This window comes from Hyperolius riggenbachi, chromosome 2 (assembly GCF_040937935.1).
Source record: "Hyperolius riggenbachi isolate aHypRig1 chromosome 2, aHypRig1.pri, whole genome shotgun sequence".
NCBI lineage: Eukaryota > Metazoa > Chordata > Amphibia > Anura > Hyperoliidae > Hyperolius > Hyperolius riggenbachi.
This window is the reverse complement of record NC_090647.1, coordinates 253,833,808-253,855,896: the sequence shown is the minus strand read 5'-3', so window position 1 is coordinate 253,855,896 and position 22,089 is coordinate 253,833,808. Positions and strand designations below refer to the sequence as shown.

Genomic DNA, 22,089 nt, shown 5'->3' with positions numbered 1-22,089 from the left:
TTTACATCTACATGAAAGGTGATCTATCTTCTATACATCTATTTCTGAGAAAAACATAAAGGGGATCCTTGACACACATGCAGCAAGATAGTGAGTGTGCCATCTGTTATTAACTTCCTCTATGCAGGACTTCTTTAAATATATAATGAAGATTTTAATTTTGGAATATTATTTTTTATGTTTTTCTACTCATGCAAAACCAGTTGCAGTTCCCCATTATGCAAACATGTGAAACAGTTATTCACCATGTCCACTACCAGTTATGCAAGTCAATACAGCTACAAGTTGCTGCTAGTGTACCCTCTTCAATAAGTCCATTGGATAATGTAAGTTGCAATAACTCTGTGTGCAACATGGGCATAGCTTGGTTTTTCATTATGAACAGACCATATTTCTGGCTTGCCGTGAGTGAGCCAGTGATCACCTTGAAGTTGTGCTGTTCATATTGTCACTCTCTGAATGCTTCTAATCTTGACTTAGGGCCCTTTTCCACTAGCAATCGCAATTACTAAATGCTAGCGATTGCGATTTGTCACTAATTTTTACACGCGATTGCAATTTTTAATATGCAATGCACTTGCATTGTAAAATTGCGTTAAAAACCGCTCCCGCAGATGATTGCACTTAAAAATCGAAAATACCTACCGCAATTCCTATGTTAAAGTGGCAACCCTAGCGATTCAAAAATAGCTAGCGATTTGTGATTTAGCATCGCAATCGCTGCAAGTGGAAAAGGGCCCATCAAGGGAACCGAGCAGCATTTTAAGCCCCCAGCGCATCTCAATAGCACATTAACAATGTGGCTCATCAATAAAATAAATTTCCATTTTACTTCTTTTTTCATTTAAAGAGAACCCGAGGCGGGTTCTAAGAATGCAATCCACATACAGAGGCTGGGTCTGCCTATACAGCCCAGCCTCTGTTGCCATTTCAATCCCCCCCAACTTCCCCCCTGCGCTCTGTAATCAGCCATAAATAACAGCCGCACTGCTGACACACAGTGTGTCAGAGTGGGCTGTGTTTACATCTGTCCTGTCAGTCTGCCGCTCTCCCCGCCTCCTGCATCGCTCCGGTCCCCGCCCGCGTCCCTTCGCTCGCCACTGATTGGAGGGAAGGGATGCAGGCGGGGACGGAGCTCTGCAGGAGGCGGGGGGAGCATGCAGAGTGACAGGACAGATGTAAACACAGCCTGCACAGCGAGGCTATGATTTATGGCTGATTGCAGAGTGCAGAAGGAAGTTGGGGGGGATTGAAATAGCAACAGAGGCTGCGCTGTATAGGCAGACCCAGCCTCTGTATGTGGATTGCATTGTTAGAACCCCGCCTCGGGTTCTTTTTAAATGTATGTTAGAGACTTTTATTACCCTACTTTAATTGCAGGCAGATAAGGACCGCTATAATTAGCAGTAGCAATAAGCATATAAAAGCTTTCATCAGCAGGGTGAAGGCGTGGATAGGACACTGTGCTTCAGAGTCCTATCCAATTCAGCTTAGAGAAGTCACACATGATTAACTTCACACCTCGCCTCTGGATAAGGGCAGAGGGAAAGGGGTGGGGAACATGAAAGCTCCTACAGCTATTATAAACCAGGACAAACTGCAGAAAAAAAATACTGCTTGGTTCCCTATAAGTTCGATAACGTCTTTTCTTTAATTTGGCAAAGTGGATGCAATGACTAGTGAACATGTTAACCTGTGAATTGCACCCCAGGGAGTTGTTAGGCAAGCCCCTGAGTAAGTATCCTCAATTTATGTATCTTGTGCTCCAACTTATAAATGTTATTTAGCAGCTTCTGTTTTCATTTTTTACATTTAAAAAATAGTGAAAAATTTAGTTCACCCTTGGCCTCCACAGAGAACTCTGTTACGCAAAAGCTATTAAAGTACACCATGTCCTATAGAAAAAAGTTTTCAAAGAAGACTCATTGCCATTGAAAATTCATCACCGGTAAATTTGAGGACAAATGGTGCCACAGTTGAACAGTGTATGAGTAGCTTTAAGATGAGTAAGGTGAGGGAGGAGCAGCTGCAATTTACAGCTTTCATGCTGGAATGCAAGAAGTTTTACATCAGGATCATACCATTCAAAACTTCTTGCTGTTACTGATGGCTAACACAGTACAACACTACTGCTTCTACTATGCTGGAACTCCATAGAGTATTTTGGTCAGCACTGCAATAAAAAAAAAAAAAAAAAAAAAAAAAAAAAAGGACTAATCTGTAGTTCACAAAGTCATCTGTTTTTAAATGTTCTCTCTGCTATTAATGTAGTTATTGGATACGAATAGGATACCATCCAATAGCTCCCTATTCCACAGAACAACCCAGAAAACCTTGCTAGCCCTCTTCCCCTCTGCTCTGGAGCGATATTTTACTATGGCTAAACCTACCCCTACTTTCACACAGAACCCTCCCTCTAGTGATGCCGAACTCTAACCCCCCCTCCCCCGGTGTTACCTAACCTTAAGACACCGAACACCCCCCCCCGTGGCGCCCAAACCTAAGATCCCCTCCCCAGTGGTGCCTAACTCTAAGACCCCCCCCCCCCCAGGGGCACATAAACCTACACCCCCTCCTAAACCTTTAACACCCGCCCCCCCCTCCGCTGCAATGATGCAATATGTGGCAAGGAAGGTACATTTTGTCACCCCAAGCCATCTGATCAGTGGCAGTAAAAGTACATTTCGGCATTTTATTGTACACTAAATAGGAAGACATGCTTTATAAAGAATCCATTAATATAACAGCTGTTAGAACCCAAACTCAAGCTGTGTTAGTTCAGCCAGTTCTTTATTTTCATAGACAAATGTACCTTTTATACACAGATAAAATATGACAAATGCTCTATTTACATTAAAAGTATGTGCCAACGCTTTTAAAATATCATTGATTTTATGCTGTGTGCCTGGCCTTTGCAGGGGGTACATACAAAGTATCTGAAAATATAATATTGACCTATACCTGTGCTGTACAACTCAAGTCTTCGGGGGCCAAGGCCCTCACATTTTTCCCACAGCTCTATTTAATAGATGGGACTGAATAAGGAAAGGTGTGGTTCATCAAGTAGAATACATTTTTCTGTCCAACCTAAACACCGGCATGGATATGGCCCTTGGGACTGGAGGTGGACAGCCCTGACCTATACAGTATAGCTCACCCAGTCTTGGTTGCAGCTGGAATCTTACCATGTAAAATGGGCAACACCAACACTTCATTCTCGTTTTTTACAAAACATTCTGACAGTGTATAAGCTTTGAACTATTTGCTATTGACTGAAGTCAGGTTAGCCATAATTTGGTATATTTAGAGAATTATGAGCATTTCATTGTGCTGGAAGTTCCAAGCCGGGCCCAAAATTTGACACTCCAACTGAAGTTGGGAAGAGACTGATGAAGCCTGTCTGGCAATGTAAACAAGAGGCAAATGCTTCAGTGCTTGCTGCTCACAAAAAGACATATGCTAGGCTCAGGTCTGGCGAAAGAAGTTTAGGGACACCTTAGCAGGCAATAAATACATCTCTAATCATTGAAAGTACTCATTCTCAACCAAGGAAATCATCCATTTTCTTGGAAAAACTCTGCACAAGGCTATATTCCTTCTTTAAAGGGTGTTGCAATGTTATGTAAATTAGAATACGTCTGCCATATGAATGTGCAATACAGAGTTCAGAAATGGCAACACTGTCCAACGATTACTCAGGTAAAAGATTTCACCAGCGCCATCATGTGGTCTACACCACAAGCAACGTCCACCACCTCTCCAGGAACAGTTACCTGAGGAAGATAATGCAGAGCATTACAACCATTTTAAAATGCAGAATTGCTAAAATTGTATGTGGTGATACATGGTGCACCTGTAATTTCAGAATCTGCCTTATTTAATGTACAGTTTAATTGGGCTAGAATATAGTTAAACTAGTGACAACTAAGCTTTTCCTATTATAATTAGATGTACTCCAAACTACCTATTAGATATAGCAAACCTGAGAACCTCCTGCTGTGCAGCCTTTGTCTATGGTGTCTGTGGAACATGTAGCTTAGACTTATAATGCCCGTCGGGGATCAGGACCTGATGCCCTTGGGCGACATCGCTGGGCCAGTCAGTACAGTCACATGTCACCTATGTAGCGTGTAAGCTATGCAGATGACAAACGGGGGCAGAAGGATGATGGAGTGGTGTGTGTGTGTTGTCACACAGCGGGTAGGGGACAGCGTGAACAATTAAGTTTGGCCGCCGGTTGGGTGAGTTGATCCGCTGGGCAGATTGCTCATGGGTTGGTGGCCGGGAGCTGCCGTACACACGTTTGAATATAGGCTGAAGTGGTCGTTATTTCAGGCGACTTTGGTCAAACGTGTGTACGAGCCTTAAAGACCAAAAACAGATATAAAGAACAATGAATTTGGCAGAGAAGAACCACAAACATGACTATGTTGTCACTGGAATAGATGCCACAGACAGGTGCCTAACTAGTTACATTTATGCCTTTAAAAACACTACAAGACATTAAAATTACCCGCCATGGAAAATACTGGTCTTCCAATCGTCCTGTACCCAAGCACCCTCTCAAGTTTTTACCCCACACAAACAGTTCCCCGGCATCTGTACAAAAAAATGAAAACAAATGTGTTAAAATTCTAAAGTAACTAGATTTGCAACTGTAGCAAATATTGTAATATACGCAAATTGGTTTAAATATGAATTTTAAAGGGTACCGGAGATGATAAAAAAATAAATAAAATTATACAAACCGGGGGGTTCCCTCCATCCCCCTTCAGGCTGACCAGTCCCTCTCCAGTTTACCAGGCCGCCTGGATCCTCCTATAGGTAATCCCGTCAGTCAGCGCAGGTGCATTTCGGCTGCGCCCGCTCCCCCAGCCTGGAGCGTTCTGCACCTGCGCAGTAGTAAGGCAACGGGGCGCGCGGGACCAGCCCGTGCATGGGCACCGACTAGCGGAATTGCCGGGATGAATTGCAGATGATCCAGGCAGCACAGGGGGATGGTGAGGGACCAGGCAGCCTGAAGGGAGCTGGAGGAAGCCCCAGGTATGTATCATTTTTTTATTGTTATCTCAGGTTTACTTTAAAAAAGTCAATCTATAAGATAAAGAAAAAGACAGTAAACAAGAGTTTACAAGAGATAAGAGTGTCTTTAACAGGAACTATAACGCTACATACATTTCTGATCCTGCAAGTAAATAACATATTTGGAGAGATGTCTGTTTTCGAGTGAAAGTTTGCTGGGAAACTTTAATTCTACTTTAATGTAGAACTGAACTCTTATGCAGCACACAATGAAAAGTCTTTATTCTACCTACGGTTTCTGAAGAAATCTACTGCTCTGTGTTTGTTTTTTTTGCCCAAATCACAAGTGTCTAATTAGTTTTAATTAGCAGTTGTGAACAGACTGCAGGAGCACCACTGTGGTTCTCTCCCCATAGAGTAAACACAAAGGCTTAACCTCTGCAAAATGAACCTTAGTTCTGAATTTCATCTTTTTTCGGATCTCTGTAAATTTAAATGAAGACGTTTGTCCATAATCAGGTCATGATGCTGTGTTTAATCGTTTACAGCGGTGAGTAATTCTGAGCTTAGTTCCACTTTAAAGAGTAAGAAATTGTGAACATATAAGGGCGAAATAGTAAAACTCTGTGTTAGAGGTGCCAGGACCGGTGGATGTCAGCAGCAATAACTCACGCGTGGCTGAAATCAGTAGAGGTCTGAAACTCTGGCCCGTCCATCGGCAGCATCACCATGGCTATTTTTATCCAAAGTCTTCCTAAGCTCTTGCCACCCCCACCTGTGTTGCCTCGGCTGACTCCCAGCTTGGCAGCAACCTATTATACCTCTGCTGCTGAAATGGGAGCGAACTGAGACCGAGGTGGGATTGGCCACAGCCTTAGAAAGTGAGACGCTGTACTGTAAGGCTCTCTGGTAATGCTGCCAGGATCAATGGGTGGCAGGGCAATAACTCACACACATCCCGTCCCCGTAATCATTAGAGGTCTGAATCTCCACCCCTTCCATTGGCAAAATGTTTTTTTTTCATTTGTTTTTTTATCCTGTTCCTCTTTAATATTAAATCTCAAAAGTTATCAGGCAGTGCAAAGAAACCGAACAGGTAACTTACTTGTTAAAGCAGCAAAATGCCCAAGCCCTGAAAAAATCTTGGAGACTCTGACATTTTTGTTGAAGTCATTTAATCCGAACAGTGTTGCAGGAATCATCTCAGGGACAGCAGACTCAAGAAAGTTTGGTCCTTTTCCCAAAATTCCATAACCCCAAACAAAAACATTGCCTTCATCTGGACACAAAGAAAAGTCATAAAATGACTATCACGGCTCACAACACAGTACCATTCCAATGTTTGGTGAAAGCTCTGTATATAAAATAATTTAGTCAAGCACATTGACAAAAACTTATTTTGTGTGGTGTAGAGCAGATAAAACCTAGCTTTTACTAAAGTCCATTTAGGGCTCATTCACAACTGTAATCGCAAAACGCTAATTGTACTGCTATCATTTTGTGTCAGCAATTTTTAGCACGTATTTTTTACTGTACTTTTTTGTGATTTGCATTTAACAGAATCCCGATCGTTCAAAAATCACCAAAAAGCGTTGCATAAACCGCGTTTGGCGATAATCGTGAAATATACTTTTAATTGCACTAGCGCTTTAATGTTACAGTTAGACTTACCGGTAACTGTAATTCTAGACCTCATACGGGACACTTGGAGATGTGGCCCCGCCCATCCAATTAGTGGAAACCACCTGAAAGAGTAAAAAGAGTATTAATAGCCCCCACCCTCCCCTGGCTCCTCAGTGTAATGAAAGTAGTTCACACTAAAACACAGAGAAGAGGAGAGGAAATAAAAGACACCTCAAAAGTAGTGTAACCCATGAACCCCCAATCCAATAGCCGTAAGAGAGTGCGACAGGAATAGAGGTGGGTCAGTGTCCCGTATGACGTCTAGAAATACAGTTACCGGTAAGTCTAACTGTAACATTCTCTAGCCGTCATACGGGACACTTGGAGAGATAAACAAGTAGTCTGAAAAGACATACCTAGGGAGGGCCACAACCCTGGAGCACTACTCTGCCAAAACGACACAGTACTATGCACAGGTCCATAGAATTGTATGGGCAGTCAATTCTGATGTAGAATAATTCTGCCACACAACTGAGTACTGGCCCTCAGAGCAGGATTGGCAATATCCCATTATATTCCTAAAAAAAAAAAAAAAAAAATCTACTGAATACATTTCTAAGATTTCAGCATCTCGAAACCCTCTGCTCTGCATCCACTTATATCCTCTCTACAAGATTGTCAATCTCCACAGCCAGCATAGGTAAAATGCCGGCCTGTACATCAGACCAATTGAAAACAGGTCCGCAGACCAATCCGAAAAAAGGCTCAAAGACCCACTCGAAAAGAGACTCAAAGTCGTAATCGAAAAGAGACTCAAAGTCGTAATCGAAAAGAGACTCAAAGTCGTAATCGAAAAGAGACTCAAAGTCGTAATCGAAAAGAGACTCAAAGTCGTAATCGAAAAGAGACTCAAAGTCGTAATCGAAAAGAGACTCAAAGTCGTAATCGAAAAGAGACTCAAAGTCATAATCAAAAGAGACTCGAAGGCATAATCGAAAGAGACTCAAAGTCATACTCGAAAGACTCAAAGTCATAATCGAAACAGATTCGAAGTCAAAAACGAAACAAGGGACTTCACTGAAAACTACCCAGAGATTGATGCCTTGAAAGTTTCCGTTACTCCTTTATTGTCAATCACCATCGCCCAGTGCAGGTTTGACAAATCATCCTGTTGTATTCTTGGGGAAGCCAATTGCTACAATGGCAACAATTTACCTTCACCCCATCTGCTACTTAGTATTCCTAGCTAGATTGTATGGACACAAGGGATAGGAAAACAGAAAAAAAATAAATATGGGGAAGAAATCACACTCTAATCTCAATATGAGTGCACATCCCTGCAAACAAAAAAGTCAGTTTCTGCATCTAGCATAGGAAACAAATGACTCCAAGACTGCTCATGGGTTTCCTTAACCTCCCTGGTGGTAAGCCCGAGCTGAGCTCGGGCTACGCCGCGCAGGGGGAGATCTCAGTCCCTGGTGGGGCGATTTTCATTCTATAAATTGCTGTGCGCGCAGCCAGCACTTTGCTAGCCGCGCGCACAGCTTGATCGCCGCCGCTCTGCGGCGATCGGCCGCACGCAGCGGCTGAAGAGGCCCCCGCCAGAGCCCTGCGCTGCCCGGATCAATGAGTTCCGGGCAGCGCTATGGGCTGGATCGGGTGTGCCTGACGTCAGGACGTCGGCTGACGTCCATGACGTCATCCCGATCGTCGCCATGGCGACAGGAGAAGCCAAACAGGGGAACGCGTTATATACGCGTTCCCCTGTTTGCTATAGATGCCGGCGACGATCGGACTAGAGGGCCACATGCGCCCTCTAGTGGTGTTTCATGTAGCTACCACTCTGGTAGCTTTACATGAAACAAAAAAAAAAAAATTAAAAAAAAAAGGATTTTTTTAAAAAGGAAAAAAAAAATTAACCGCCAAGGAGGTTAACCTGCAAAACTCTTTGTATAAATTGTCAATCACTACAGCTCTCATAGATTTAGTGCAGGCTTGACAAATCATCTTGTTATAATACTGGGGAAACAATGTTGCAATAGCAACCTTTTTAGTTTTTGGCTTCTCCAAACACTATCCTATACCTCCCACGCTTTTAACTTTTAGCTTGCTATGATATATAGAGAGAGGGAAAGGATAAAACAGGTGAAATCACACTCTAAACTGCATCATGTGAGTGTATATCCCTGCAAAAATGCACTATCAGTGCACACACCTCTGCTGCTGGAGCAGACTGGGAATCTTCTTGCCTGTGTTCCCATTTCTCCAGCAAGGTTAATGCACTCACCTCTGCTGCTGGAACAGACTGTGAAGCCTCTTGCTTGTGATCCCATCTCTCCAGCATGGACAATGCACTCACCTCTGCTGCTGGAACAGATTGGGAAGCCTCTTGCCTGTGATCCCATCTTTCCATCATGGGGAGAACAACAGGAGCAGTTCCATTTCTTATGCTGCCTAGTTCTCCTGTATTGGACTCCCCCACCAGCGCCAGCTTCCCAACCATCGCTTGTGGCCCAGGGATTTCCTGCATGCACAGCGCTGCCAAGAGGATGCCGATTCGGCGAAAGAAACTCGGCAGCTGTGGGAGAGTGCCACGATCCTTGCCCGCACAAATGAATATGGAGAGCAGAGGGATCGACATCTGAACACCGCGTTCGGCAGAAAACCGGGTGAATAAAGAGACGCCACTAGCGTTCACAACGATCACCCAAGCCACCCGGTCTTCTCTTGGCCTCACCACCTAGTGAGGCTAAATAAAAATAATAAACATTAAGGGAGCTACTCCTCTTCGGTGTTTCCGGGACGGAAACCAAATGAAACTGAGGAGCCAGGGGAGGGTGGGGGCTATTAATACTCTTTTTACTCTTTCAGGTGGTTTCCACTAATTGGATGGGCGGGGCCACATCTCCAAGTGTCCCGTATGACGGCTAGAGAAAAAGTGCTAGCTATCGCCGGCGATTAGCTGTAAACGCCCGCTAATCGAACGAGTGTGAGTAGGCTGTATGAGGTACTAGGAACAGGTAGTGTGGGAAACACAAGATGTGCAATCTTGCGCTAACGCAGGTGAGAGGTCAAAGTGGACCGCAGACTGATCACACACTGGCAGCTCCTCAAACACTCGGCTGTGAGCGGACTACTGGAAAAGGAAGCAAAAGACAGGAGGAGCGCTCCGTAGTGTGATACCGTTTAATAAAATGAAAACTGCGCAATAAAAGATACACTTACTAGATGTGTATGAACAGTAGGCATTTAAAATTGGCATATAGCCCAGAATAAAAAGGACATCCCCTCTTGGAAGCGAAACCTGAAGCTGCAGTGGCCAGCGGCAGCAAGGATCCAGATGGTAAATGGATGACAGGTGTGCTTTCGGGGTGACTGTGTGCAGGTTACGTCAAGACGCGTTTCGGCGTGTCCACGCCTTCGTCAGTTAACGTACCTGCATGCACACTATGCTCCTATTTATAACAGGAGTCAAGGGAATGGCTTCCCAGAGCAAATTGAGGTTAACGAGGGTGAAAGGGTAGGGGGCGGGGTTGCAAAGTACTGCAAACAAAAACCCTATATTTTCCAGCCTCCTGACGGAAGCTCAACTCTAAATCACCAGGGCATAAAGCCCTGACGGCAAATAACTGATTGATTCAACTGCAACAGTATGAAGTGTTGCAAAAAAAAACACACCGGTGGCCCCAGCATCCCTGTAGATGGGAAAAGCTGGAGCTGGAAACCTCGGCTTCCCTGATGGCATGTTGACTCTCCAGGTGTGCTGGAGGGGAGGAAGGCGAGGGACATGACTGGTGGCCCCCAAGTGCAGGAATATTTACCTCACGGGCAGGGGCGTGGTCAGTAGCGCAAGTGGCAACAGAGGGCGTGGCCAACAGTGCACACATATGGTAGCCTTGGCCTTCCAATAGACACAATGAAAGTATAAACAAAAACAATAAACAAAAAAGTGTATGAGCATACACTTTTTTGTTTATTGTTTTTGTTTATACTTTCATTGTGTCTATTGGAAGGCCAAGGCTACCATATGTGTGCACCGTTGGCCACGCCCTCTGTTGCAACTTGCGCTACTGACCACGCCCCTGCCCGTGAGGTAAATATTCCTGCACTTGGGGGCCACCAGTCATGTCCCTCGCCTTCCTCCCCTCCAGCACACCTGGAGAGTCAACATGCCATCAGGGAAGCCGAGGTTTCCAGCTCCAGCTTTTCCCATCTACAGGGATGCTGGGGCCACCGGTGTGTTTTTTTTTTTTTTGCAACACTTCATACTGTTGCAGTTGAATCAATCAGTTATTTGCCGTCAGGGCTTTATGCCCTGGTGATTTAGAGTTGAGCTTCCGTCAGGAGGCTGGAAAATATAGGGTTTTTGTTTGCAGTACTTTGCAACCCCGCCCCCTACCCTTTCACCCTCGTTAACCTCAATTTGCTCTGGGAAGCCATTCCCTTGACTCCTGTTATAAATAGGAGCATAGTGTGCATGCAGGTACGTTAACTGACGAAGGCGTGGACACGCCGAAACGCGTCTTGACGTAACCTGCACACAGTCACCCCGAAAGCACACCTGTCATCCATTTACCATCTGGATCCTTGCTGCCGCTGGCCACTGCAGCTTCAGGTTTCGCTTCCAAGAGGGGATGTTCTTTTTATTCTGGGCTATATGCCAATTTTAAATGCCTACTGTTCATACACATCTAGTAAGTGTATCTTTTATTGCGCAGTTTTCATTTTATTAAACGGTATCACACTACGGAGCGCTCCTCCTGTCTTTTGCTTCCTTTTCTAGTGTGGGAAACAGCTCTGTAAAGTCAACGCAAACAGTAGTGAAATAAAAAAAAATTAAACAAACAAACTCCTGAAACTGTACATTCTATCCTGGTTAACGTAGCACACATAGGGAAACAATATAGCATTAATATTTTACATACAAGTTATCGTTTTCTAAAAGCAAGGGTTAATGTCAGCAACAACAGCTCCAAGTTGTGATCATGAGCAATTACTAAATAAAACTTCAGAACAGATCTTCTTGCTCAGACAAGATCAAATATTTTGGGCACTTTTTGTCTGTAAAAGTCACAATAACCTTTAGCACATTTAACATAATATTCCTACTTTAATCGGATCTCATTTTGTCTTTAGTAAAATCAGTCAGTCGGTCAGAATTAGATCTTGCAAGATGAAGATCTATAGAATCTGTACATGATCAGATTTGGGCACCAAAAACTGCATATCATCTGTTTCTAAAACCAGCAATATGACAATCATCTAGGAACAAATAGCCTTCCACACAACCACATGAACAAACAAAACTGTGTGACTGGAACTTTAACTGTGAAACAATTTCTTTTTCACATCCACATGATCAAAGATCATTTTCATTTCATGACTACCCAAAAAAATGAAAAGTTTTGCTTCTTTCAAGCCAGCTCCCACCTGCTCTGGCCCAATGCAGAGAACCATACACAGCTTTTTCTCACTAACAAAGGGGTAGGCTAAATCTTTATGAAAATGCTTTGCTGTACGATCACTGTGAAATAAGATTTAGCAGGGAGATCACTTAGAAATGACAGTTATCTGGCTGGAAATAGATGCATTTGGCTCCAGGTTCTCAATGATGAAAAATTTCAACCTCTCACAAAATAACCATCATGTTTCCTGGCACTTGGAAGCAGCTAAAAATGCTAATAGAATTCTTAGCGCGAAGGCTGATGTGACAGCACTAAAAACTGCATTCTAAATGCTTGAACATCACCTTCTAATCACTAGCTAACTGCTCCCATTACTTTCAGTGTTGGTATTTAAATATAGCAACAAACATTCAGCATAAACTGCTATCAAACACTGCAGGTAGTAGCTGAGATAGGAGTAAAAAACAACCCACAACAAATCACAACCACTGCTTGTTCAGTGCACTTTTCTATATAAACCCCTGTATAGTATGACTGGCAACTACTGAACCATACCTACCGTCTGACAGCACTAACCATTTGTGCCCAGCCTATGCATAATACATTTTTAATTTTTTAAACACCTGTAGCACAATTTCTGCACAGTGCAATCAAATTAAGAAATAAATGATCTGTGAAAAATAAAAAAAACAATTGCTATCAAAATAAGAAACAGTAGTGCTGTGGCACGCTCACCATTTAATAGGGCACAGCTCGTACCGCCACAAGCTACCTGCTTCACTTTGCCAACATGGTGAAATGGTAAATGCCGAGGAACATTAACCTGCAAAAATATAAAAAAAAAAAAAAAAAAGTTGAAAACTATTCTAAAATGTATGTTTTTCTAAAAAAAAATAAAAAATAAAAAATGTAATATATATATATATATATATATATATATATATATATATATATATATATATATATATATATATATATATATATATATATATATATATATATATATATATATATCATGTTTATATTTATTTGCTTCACTGCAGTACACCACATACTAAATAACATGAGTAAAATTGAGCCACTTGAGACTTGAGAACAGCACATACCGTACGTTTTAGTTGTTATACAGATTAAAGTGAACCTCCAGACTAAAAATCGACTCAGCAGCACTGAAAAGGCCTGGTGTTTCTTTAACAGTTTCACAGCATCAGAACTTTGGTTCTCTTATACAAGCCTCGTTTTTATCTGCACAGAAGAAAACTGCCCGGGCAGTTTTCCCCTTATGCTATGCAAAGCATGATGGGATTTCTGATGTTAATGTTCTCGTTCTGCTGTTTTGGTGCAATTTTTTATTTTTTTTTACATTTTTTATTTGACATTTGAAGCCTAGTGTGTGCAGCTGGGAGGGGTTATCAGGACACATGACAGTTGGAACTGTATCTCATGCTCCCTGTCACCTCCTTTCAACCAAAAAGATGGCTGCCCCATGACAAAGATGGCAGCCCCCATGAATCACAAACATTTGCCTGTTCTTTTAAAACAGGGTGGGTAAAAGATTACCTATCTATTCTAATTAACATAACTAATGTAACTTAATAACAGTATGTTTGTTTAGGCTGAAGTTCCCCTTTAATGCTCCATAACAACCAAATAGCCCCCTCACAACTGTTTTCTAAGCACTAAAAGAAACAAATTAAACCATTTATTCCATACAGGAATACGGTACATCCAATGCATAAATCAGCATTTAACCATTCTTTATTATGAATAGAGTTAAAACATCTAAAAAACATTGTTACTGTAAAGTACTTTTCCATTATCTAATGTTGTAGTTAGCAGATGTATAGAAACATACTGAAAAATGCCATAGGGCTATGTGACTTGATATAAATAAATACAGAGTACATAAAGGCAGGAACTTGACCTCTCGAAAAGCAATATCAAATATAAGGTAAATTAGCACAGATATGGATGTAGTTGTCACATTTACAGTACCTGGACAGGATGTAAAATGTGCTACATGCCCCAACATGGTCTACCATATTCAAAGCATACCACTGATCGCTAATTCTGTGTGGCTGTGCAAAACACTTTGAATGGCAGTAAATTCAAATGTGCTCATGGGGCTAGAGGAAGCCCTGGGTAAGCATAAAATCTTTTAATGCCGACATCTCTGGTACACTTTAAGGATCATTTTAGTTTCAGGAATTACATTGATGTTCTACCTTCATTATCACATAGAACAAAACACTTCCTTACATCTCCGTATTTTCATTAGTCTGAGAGACATGAAAAAAATCCAGTGGATCTTAAATCTATGAAAAGTATTAAGTCTCACACTGGACAAGCACCTGTTATTCTGTACAGTGTAATCGAAGGATGAAAAAGCTGCGAGTCTGTAATAGGTACTGCAATAGTGCAGATTCTAATATACTAACCTTTAAACAATCCTATGAACTGACATGACCAAGCCAAAGGTTGTGAGGTTTTGCCAGCCAATATTAAACAGTTTGTTGATCACCAATGTTCAGCAGCCTTCTTTATCATTTTCTAACCTTAATTAAATCATCCCCATAGTGTTTTGTAGTATTTAGAACCCCAATTCCAGATGTGTTAAGTAACCATAGTACTCATTTAGGGCCCGTTTCCACTAGGAGCGGTGCGATGCCGCTACATAGCCGCATCGCACCGCGTGTATGCTGAAACACATGCACGGCAATGGAAGAGTTTCCACTGCGTGCATGTTGTGCGGAGCGATCCGAGAATCTGCAGCATGCTGCAGATTCTGGCACAGGCCGCATCCGCCCGCAGCTGCGTCCCATCTCCTCCATTGACTTCCGCATCGGGAGAAGCGGTAGTGATGCAATGCGGCTAGGTAGCCGCATTCGCATCACTTTTTAATGGAAACTGGCCCTTAGCCATTTTCCTACCCAGAGTGAATATATGAACTCTGTATAATTTTCTGTAGCTCAGATGAACACCACCACACTTTAAAATTTTGGCATTTCATAGTTTAACAACATGAACCTTCAAACACCACAGTCACTAGTATAATGGAATCCCCCAGTAACCACATACCGCCTCCAAAACTCCTACCTGTGTGAGGTCAGTAATGGTTGCAAACTGCAGGTACTCTGAATTTCCCCAGCCATAAACTTGTCCTTCTTCTGATACAGCCAGACAGCAGTCTCCATAGGTCGCCACCTGAACAACATTCACACCAGCTAAATCACCAGCAAGCTTCGAAGGAGCACTGCAGATATTATAATGGCCAAGACCTGTTCATAAATAGTAATAAAACAAAGAGTCAGTCTTGTACTAGAGAGCACAAGGTCATGATGTCTGTAGTCCATGTATACACTAAGGCATCAACTATCTCTTTAGATGCTACTCTCTTTCTCAGTTTAACATTATCAACTCTGAAAAAATAAAAGCATTTTCTTCTTTTGTTAATTTGTGAGACAAACATTAGAAGCTAAAAAAGGTGACATTTATGAGCACTAGTAAAGAAAGTGGAATAATTTTCCCAACTAGCAGCAGCATTGAGGGAGGCATTGTGCTATCAATAGTAGGGTTGCATTCTCCTGTTGCCGGCATAGCTGTGACCTGTCTTGCAGCCGAATCCCTCTAGCCGCGCTATGCACGGCTATGGGATTCGGACAGGTGACAAGAGCAATATGCTGCAGAGCATCCGATTTTTCCCCGGCCACGAATTGGGATGCTCTACATAGACTTCTACAGGCTGCCAAATTCCATCCGAATTTGTGGCAGAGGAATCGGCCCGTTTTCGCATAAATGGAAACCTAGCCTAAGAAAATTGCAGCCTGTAGCAAATTCAGACTGTAGTGCAAGAAGTGGCCAGTGCATGGGCTCCCAGCTACTTACTTAATTCACATTACATAACAAATTATCTTTATAAAACACACATACACAAGCTCTGTAATAGAGTACCTGCAGTGGCCCTGATGCTAAGGAGAAGACTCTCAGTTTATCAGCTTTTACATCAAATTGCCAATCAGAGACACAATAAAAGGGGGTGCCAATATCCCTTTATAGAATTAGGCCCTTTGTCCTAAGCCTCGTACACATGCAAGAGACATGTGGCTCAGTGGGGATCGGCACCTGACCTCTCAGGAGACATTGCAGGGCTGAGGCTATACAGAAGCATCACTAGCTTACTGAGAGGCGCGAGGGGGGGGGGGGGGGGGGGGGAGACGTCATGCAGGGGGCGGAGTAAGTGGGAAGAACAACCAGGCAGATCTCTGGCCGAGCCCTTGAGATGAGTTACATGCAGGTGGTAAAATTGGGCAGCGATTGGCCAATCATAAAGCGTGTACCAAGCTTTAGAATAGTCAGCAGATTTGTTATTCCCAACTACATTTATACTACAAACTATTTTTTGACAGAGTTGTACATATAACCTGGAACTACCATTTCACTTTTTTCACAATCACTGCAATGCTTTACTCAATAAGAGCACTATATACAAGCACAGAATTCCCCACAGCTCATTAGAATATCTGTTCTAGGGAGGCCACACACAGCTACATTTCTTGTAACAAATCAAGTTTGTAAAATTGATCAAACAATTTTCTGCCATGAATAGACGTGTTATCCTTTTCTTATCAGATGAACAGTCTTTTCGAGACTGTTTTTCATTTTATGCAATAGAACAGATGTTAGACTCAATTTAAACACAAACTAATGAAAATCTGCTGAAAACGAAGGCTCTTTTAATACAAGTATGATCATTTGGTTAATTAAATATTAATTAGTAAAGGTTGTTTTCTGTTCAGTCGGGAAGGCAGGGAGGTGGACAACAGCAGTGCCTGATCCACAGCTGCTTTAGATTAGCCCTGCATTGTGCAATACAAAGCAAGCAGGGCAAACAATATTAATACTCGTCTGCTGAGAATTGATCTAACAACTAATGGTGCAGGGTGGCCAGCAGGTAAAAGTCTTGTCAGGTAAACACTGAACACTTGCCAGATCTAATAGTGCACGATGGCCATAAGGCCAAGGTAATAGTGGGAGTTACATTGTGTTCCCTGTAAAAACAGGAATGCAGCGGAACGGAAAAGTCACACTACATTTTATGCATCTGTTGCATCACATAAAGTCAATGAAAAGTATGATTCACTTGCCAATGTTAACATGCATGTTATGCGGTAACGCATGGCATGCACTGCACTGGGATACTGTATTCCGATGGTTTACATTGCACCGGATGCCCTCTGAACACCAATAGACTTACTATTGTAGTGGTACTTTGTGTATTAAAATGCCTCCATTACGTCACCCCAAAATGCCCAAACATAAACTTAGCATGAGTCTTAACAGAACCTTGGAGGTTTAAAGCAATGTACTAGAAACCTGTTTGGCCATCAGCTCCCCAGCCACAGGCATAGACCTCTCCTCGCTCTGTCCGGAACAGACTGTGATCCTGACCACATGCTACCTGCAGACAGAAAGAAGAAAATCCCATCAATAGTAGACAAGTGAATACTAAAGATACAGGCACGAGTGTCATTACACAAACCGTAAACAAGCACAAAGGGGGCCTACTTATAAAGCTTTAAGGGTGTCATGTCAGCACTTTTTAAGTCGCTATAGAGGTTTCGAGTAGCTGATTGGCACTTTTATAGGATCAATAATATTTAAGTGACAATCACCACATCTATAAAGTGGCTATTAGTCTGATCACCATCTTATAAATCACCATATGGAGCTAGCCAATTCCGCTGTGATGAATGATGTGCAGGCTACAATGGAAAGCAATGAAAACAGTGGGGTTTTTTTTTTCAAACACTCTTTTGCTGCAAATCTCCACGTTTAGAAGCAGCCACCATAAAAGTCTATTGGCTGCTTACTACTATGTCATCTAGTGAAAAGGAATGATTGCAGCTCTATTCAAGGGAAAGGGTCTGTGGATTACCAGTTTTGGTGAATTACAGCACTGACAATCAAGCACTGATTGCCAGTGAACAAAACAAGATTGCCCTTTTAAAAAGTGTTTAACAAACAGTGGCTGAATAGAGTACTGGTTAAGGGCACTGCCTTTGACATGGGAGACCAGGGTTCGAATCTTGGCTAGGTCAAGTACCTATTCAGTAAGGAGTTCAAGGCAAGACTCCCTAACACTGCAGGGTGGCCTCCTGAGCGCGCCCCAGTGGCTGCAGCTCTTGAGCGCTTTGAGTCCGACAGGAGAAAAGCGCTATATAAATGTTTGGATTATTATTAACAAAGTGACATTCAGGCTTGATTAAGCACAGAACAAACAATGGCTTTTTTCATGATTTTCACCTGTTTATAAGTAGACCCCATAACTACTAAATCCGCATGACATGTACATGTCATTTTCAGAATATATATATATATATATATATATATATATATATATATATATATACACACACATTATCATGAAAATGTGCAGAATTTCTAGCCAACTGTTATTTATGTGTCATCTTATGCAGCCATACCTGGACAATCTGGCTCTCAAGTGGTCTTACTCTGTGAACCAGCTGGCTTTCACTGTAGGAAAGAAGAAGAAGAAGCTGTAGCATGTGTAATAACTGCATTAGCAGTGCTCACAGCACAGTACCTTTAGCGCCTTGCAAACATAGTTAAAATGGCTCCTTCATCTCCCAAGAATAGAGGCACATACAGTGGTTTGCAAAAGTATTCGGCCCCTTTGAAGTTTTCCACATATTGTCATATTACTGCCACAAACATGAATCAATTTTATTGGAATTCCACGTGAAAGACCAATACAAAGTGGTGTACACGTGAGAAGTGGAACGAAAATCATACACGATTCCAAACATTTTTTTTTTTACAAATAAATAACTGCAAAGTGGGGTGTGTGTAATTATTCAGCCCCCTTTGGTCTGAGTGCAGTCAGTTGCCCATAGACATTGCCTGATGAGTGCTAATGACTAAATAGAGTGCACCTGTGTGTAATCTAATGTCAGTACAAATACAGCTGCTCTGTGACGGCCTCAGAGGTTGTCTAAGAGAATATTGGGAGCAACAACACCATGAAGTCCAAAGAACACACCAGACAGGTCAGGGATAAAGTTATTGAGAAATTTAAAGCAGGCTTAGGCTACAAAAAGATTTCCAAAGCCTTGAACATCCCATGGAGCACTGTTCAAGCGATCATTCAGAAATGGAATCAGTATGGCACAACTGTAAACCTACCAAGACAAGGCCGTCCACCTAAACTCACAGGCCAAACAAGGAGAGCACTGATCAAAAATGCAGTCAACAGGCCCATGGTGACTCTGGACGAGCTGCAGAGATCTACAGCTCAGGTGGGGGAATCTATCCATAGGCCAACTATTAGTTGTGCACTGCACAAAGTTGGCCTTTATGGAAGAGTGGCAAGAAGAAAGCCATTGTTAACAGAAAAGCATAAGAAGTCCCGTTTGCAGTTTGCCACAAGCCATGTGGGGGACACAGCAAACATGTGGAAGAAGGTGCTCTGGTCAGATGAAACCAAAATTGAACTTTTTGGCTAAAATGCAAAACGCTATGTGTGGCAAAAAACTAGCACTGCACATCACTCTGAACACACCATCCCCACTGTCAAATATGGTGGTGGCAGCATCATGCTCTGGGGTTGCTTCACTTCAGCAGGGACAGGGAAGCTGGTCAAAGTTGATGGGAAGATGGATGGAGCCAAATACAGGGCAATCTTGGAAGAAAACCTCTTGTAGTCTGCAAAAGACTTGACTGGGGCGGAGGTTCACCTTCCAGCAGGACAATGACCCTAAACATAAAACCAGGGTAACATTGGAATGTTTTAAAACAAAACATATCCAAGTGTTAGAATGGCCCAGTCAAAGTCCAGATCTAAATCCAATGGAGAATCTGTGGCAAGATCTGAAAACTGCTGCTCACAAATGCTGTCCATCTAATCTGACTGAGCTGGAGCTGTTTTGCTAAGAAGAATGGGCAAGGATTTCAGTCTCTAGATGTGCAAAGCTGGTAGAGACATACCCTAAAAGACTGGCAGCTGTAATTGCAGCAAAAGGTGGTTGTACAAAGTATTGACTCAGGGGGCTGAATAATTACCCACACCCCACTTTGCAGTTATTTTTGTTTTTTTAAATGTTTGGAATTATGTATGATTTTCGTTCCACTTCTCACGTGTACACCACTTTGTATTGATCTTTCACGTGGAATTCCAATAAAATTGATTCATGTTTGTAACAGTAATATGTAACAGAAATGTGGAAAACTTCAAGGGGGCCGAATACTTTTGCAAACCACTGTACACACATATGCATACCGTCTCCTAGGGGTGAGTTCTGTACAGACGCGTCACTAGCCTAGAGCCTTGTGATGCGTCTATTATTATGCAGTGGGGAAGAGGGACAACGTACGCCCAAGACAGAGCAGCTTACAGTGGATGAAGTGAGTAGCAGAACAATGCGCTTGGAGATCAGTCAGATGTCTGTAAACATCAAGCATGCAGGCTCTCTAGATGTAATTGGGGGGGGGGGGGGGGGGGTGCACATGCTAGATTCTTGCTCAAGGTGGACCTTGGCCGAGTCTAAGTCAGTGTGTGTTCACAGCTTATGCTATACATTGTTTATTCTTACCGAAATCTACAAACACAGCCTGTGCAGACTCTATACATAATACATTAGCCATGTTCCCAAACTTGGGTCTGAGAAACATAACCACTGGCTACTTTATGTGCACACAAGGAGCTTTTACAACATGTTCAGACTTTCAATTAATAAACTGCACAAAATGGAATGGAAGAGAGTCGAGCAGATATTCTGGAGCTATAGATGACTAGTAGATTCAATCAAAGTAATAAAATCAGTCATAAATCGCTCAGAAAAATGTACACGTGCATAACAAGTCTTTTTGCTGATACAAAGAGTTTTAAGGGAACCTGAAGCCAGAAGTATATGGTGGCCGCCATGCACCTCTGTGTGGAGTGCATATACTGAGTACAGTACTGTTGTGTAACAATTTGTAGTCGTCAACCCCAAATTTAACAACATATCAAACTAATTGATTTCATGAGCAAAAGGAGTACATAAAGTTGTATAAAAATTTGCATAAACCTGCAGCAACACACAATTATTTGCATCTCATTGGCCATCCCTACTAGTCACACATCTAAACATCAGGATTTATTCTTACAGCAGAGAGGTTATTATCTAAAATATTCCTGTGTACACATCAGATATACAGTCACAGATATTTACAGCGGAACTGAAATAAAAACAAAGTGTTTCACTTACTGTATTTAGAATTTACTGGTCCCGGAGAGCCACCCCATAGATGTCGTGCCACTATACAAGGAGCCAGCAACAATATACTATAATTCCTACCTCTAACACAATTGACTATAATTGCTGTCTCATGCACGTATATAAATATGTTTATTAGTTGCCTTGGCTACATAACTTAGATCACAACACATTTAAAACCAAACACATTGGTAGTGGTTTTAATGTGTTTGGTTTTAAATGTGTTGTGATCTAAGTTATGTAGCCAAGGCAACTAATAAACAAATTTATATACGTGCATGAGACAGCAATTATAGTCAATTGTGTTAGAGGTGTTTCACTTACCTGGGGCTTCTGCTATCCCCTTGCAGCCTTCCTGTCTCACGCTGGTCCTCCACGATCCTCTGTTCGCCCACCGCCAGCTACTTTTGGTATCACCGACGCCGCAACTGCGCCTATGCGCCCCGCATAGCTTTCGTCGCCTTCCCAGCTGCAATAGCAACCTGCGCTAATAGCGCCAGACCCTATTGCGGGCGGGAACACGAAGAAAGCTATGCGTTGCCAGGGGCCTGCAGGCGCAGTTGCTGTCGACTTACAAGTTGACGGTGTGGCGATACCGAAAGTAGATGGCGGCTGGAGAACGAAGGATCGTGGCGGACCAGCATGGGACAGGAAGGTTGCACGAGGCTGGCAGAAGCCACAGGTAAGTGAAACACTTTCTTTTTATTTTTATTTCAGTTCCGCTTTAAATACAATTTTAAAAAATAAGGTGACTGCTTTATTGC

The 22,089-nt window shown here is 42.4% G+C and overlaps 1 protein-coding gene across 3 annotated transcripts in view; it reads right to left on the bottom strand.

Annotated features, from left to right (window-relative positions):
• Positions 1-2,773: 2,773 nt before the first annotated feature.
• The window catches only part of RCC1L (RCC1 like), a 31,400-nt gene continuing 12,084 nt past the window's right edge, over positions 2,774-22,089 (bottom strand). For 2 of the 3 annotated variants that reach the window (XM_068268538.1, XM_068268539.1), the window contains exons 6-12: positions 18,533-18,584; positions 17,424-17,508; positions 15,147-15,328; positions 12,786-12,873; positions 6,128-6,301; positions 4,514-4,599; positions 2,774-3,773 (exon numbers count right to left, since the gene is read on the bottom strand). In XM_068268538.1, coding sequence (XP_068124639.1) covers positions 3,696-3,773; positions 4,514-4,599; positions 6,128-6,301; positions 12,786-12,873; positions 15,147-15,328; positions 17,424-17,508; positions 18,533-18,584 — 745 coding nt within the window. In that variant the 3' untranslated portion in view covers positions 2,774-3,695. The remainder of the gene's footprint in view (positions 3,774-4,513; positions 4,600-6,127; positions 6,302-12,785; positions 12,874-15,146; positions 15,329-17,423; positions 17,509-18,532; positions 18,585-22,089) is intronic. The other variant, XM_068268540.1, reaches the window with a different exon arrangement.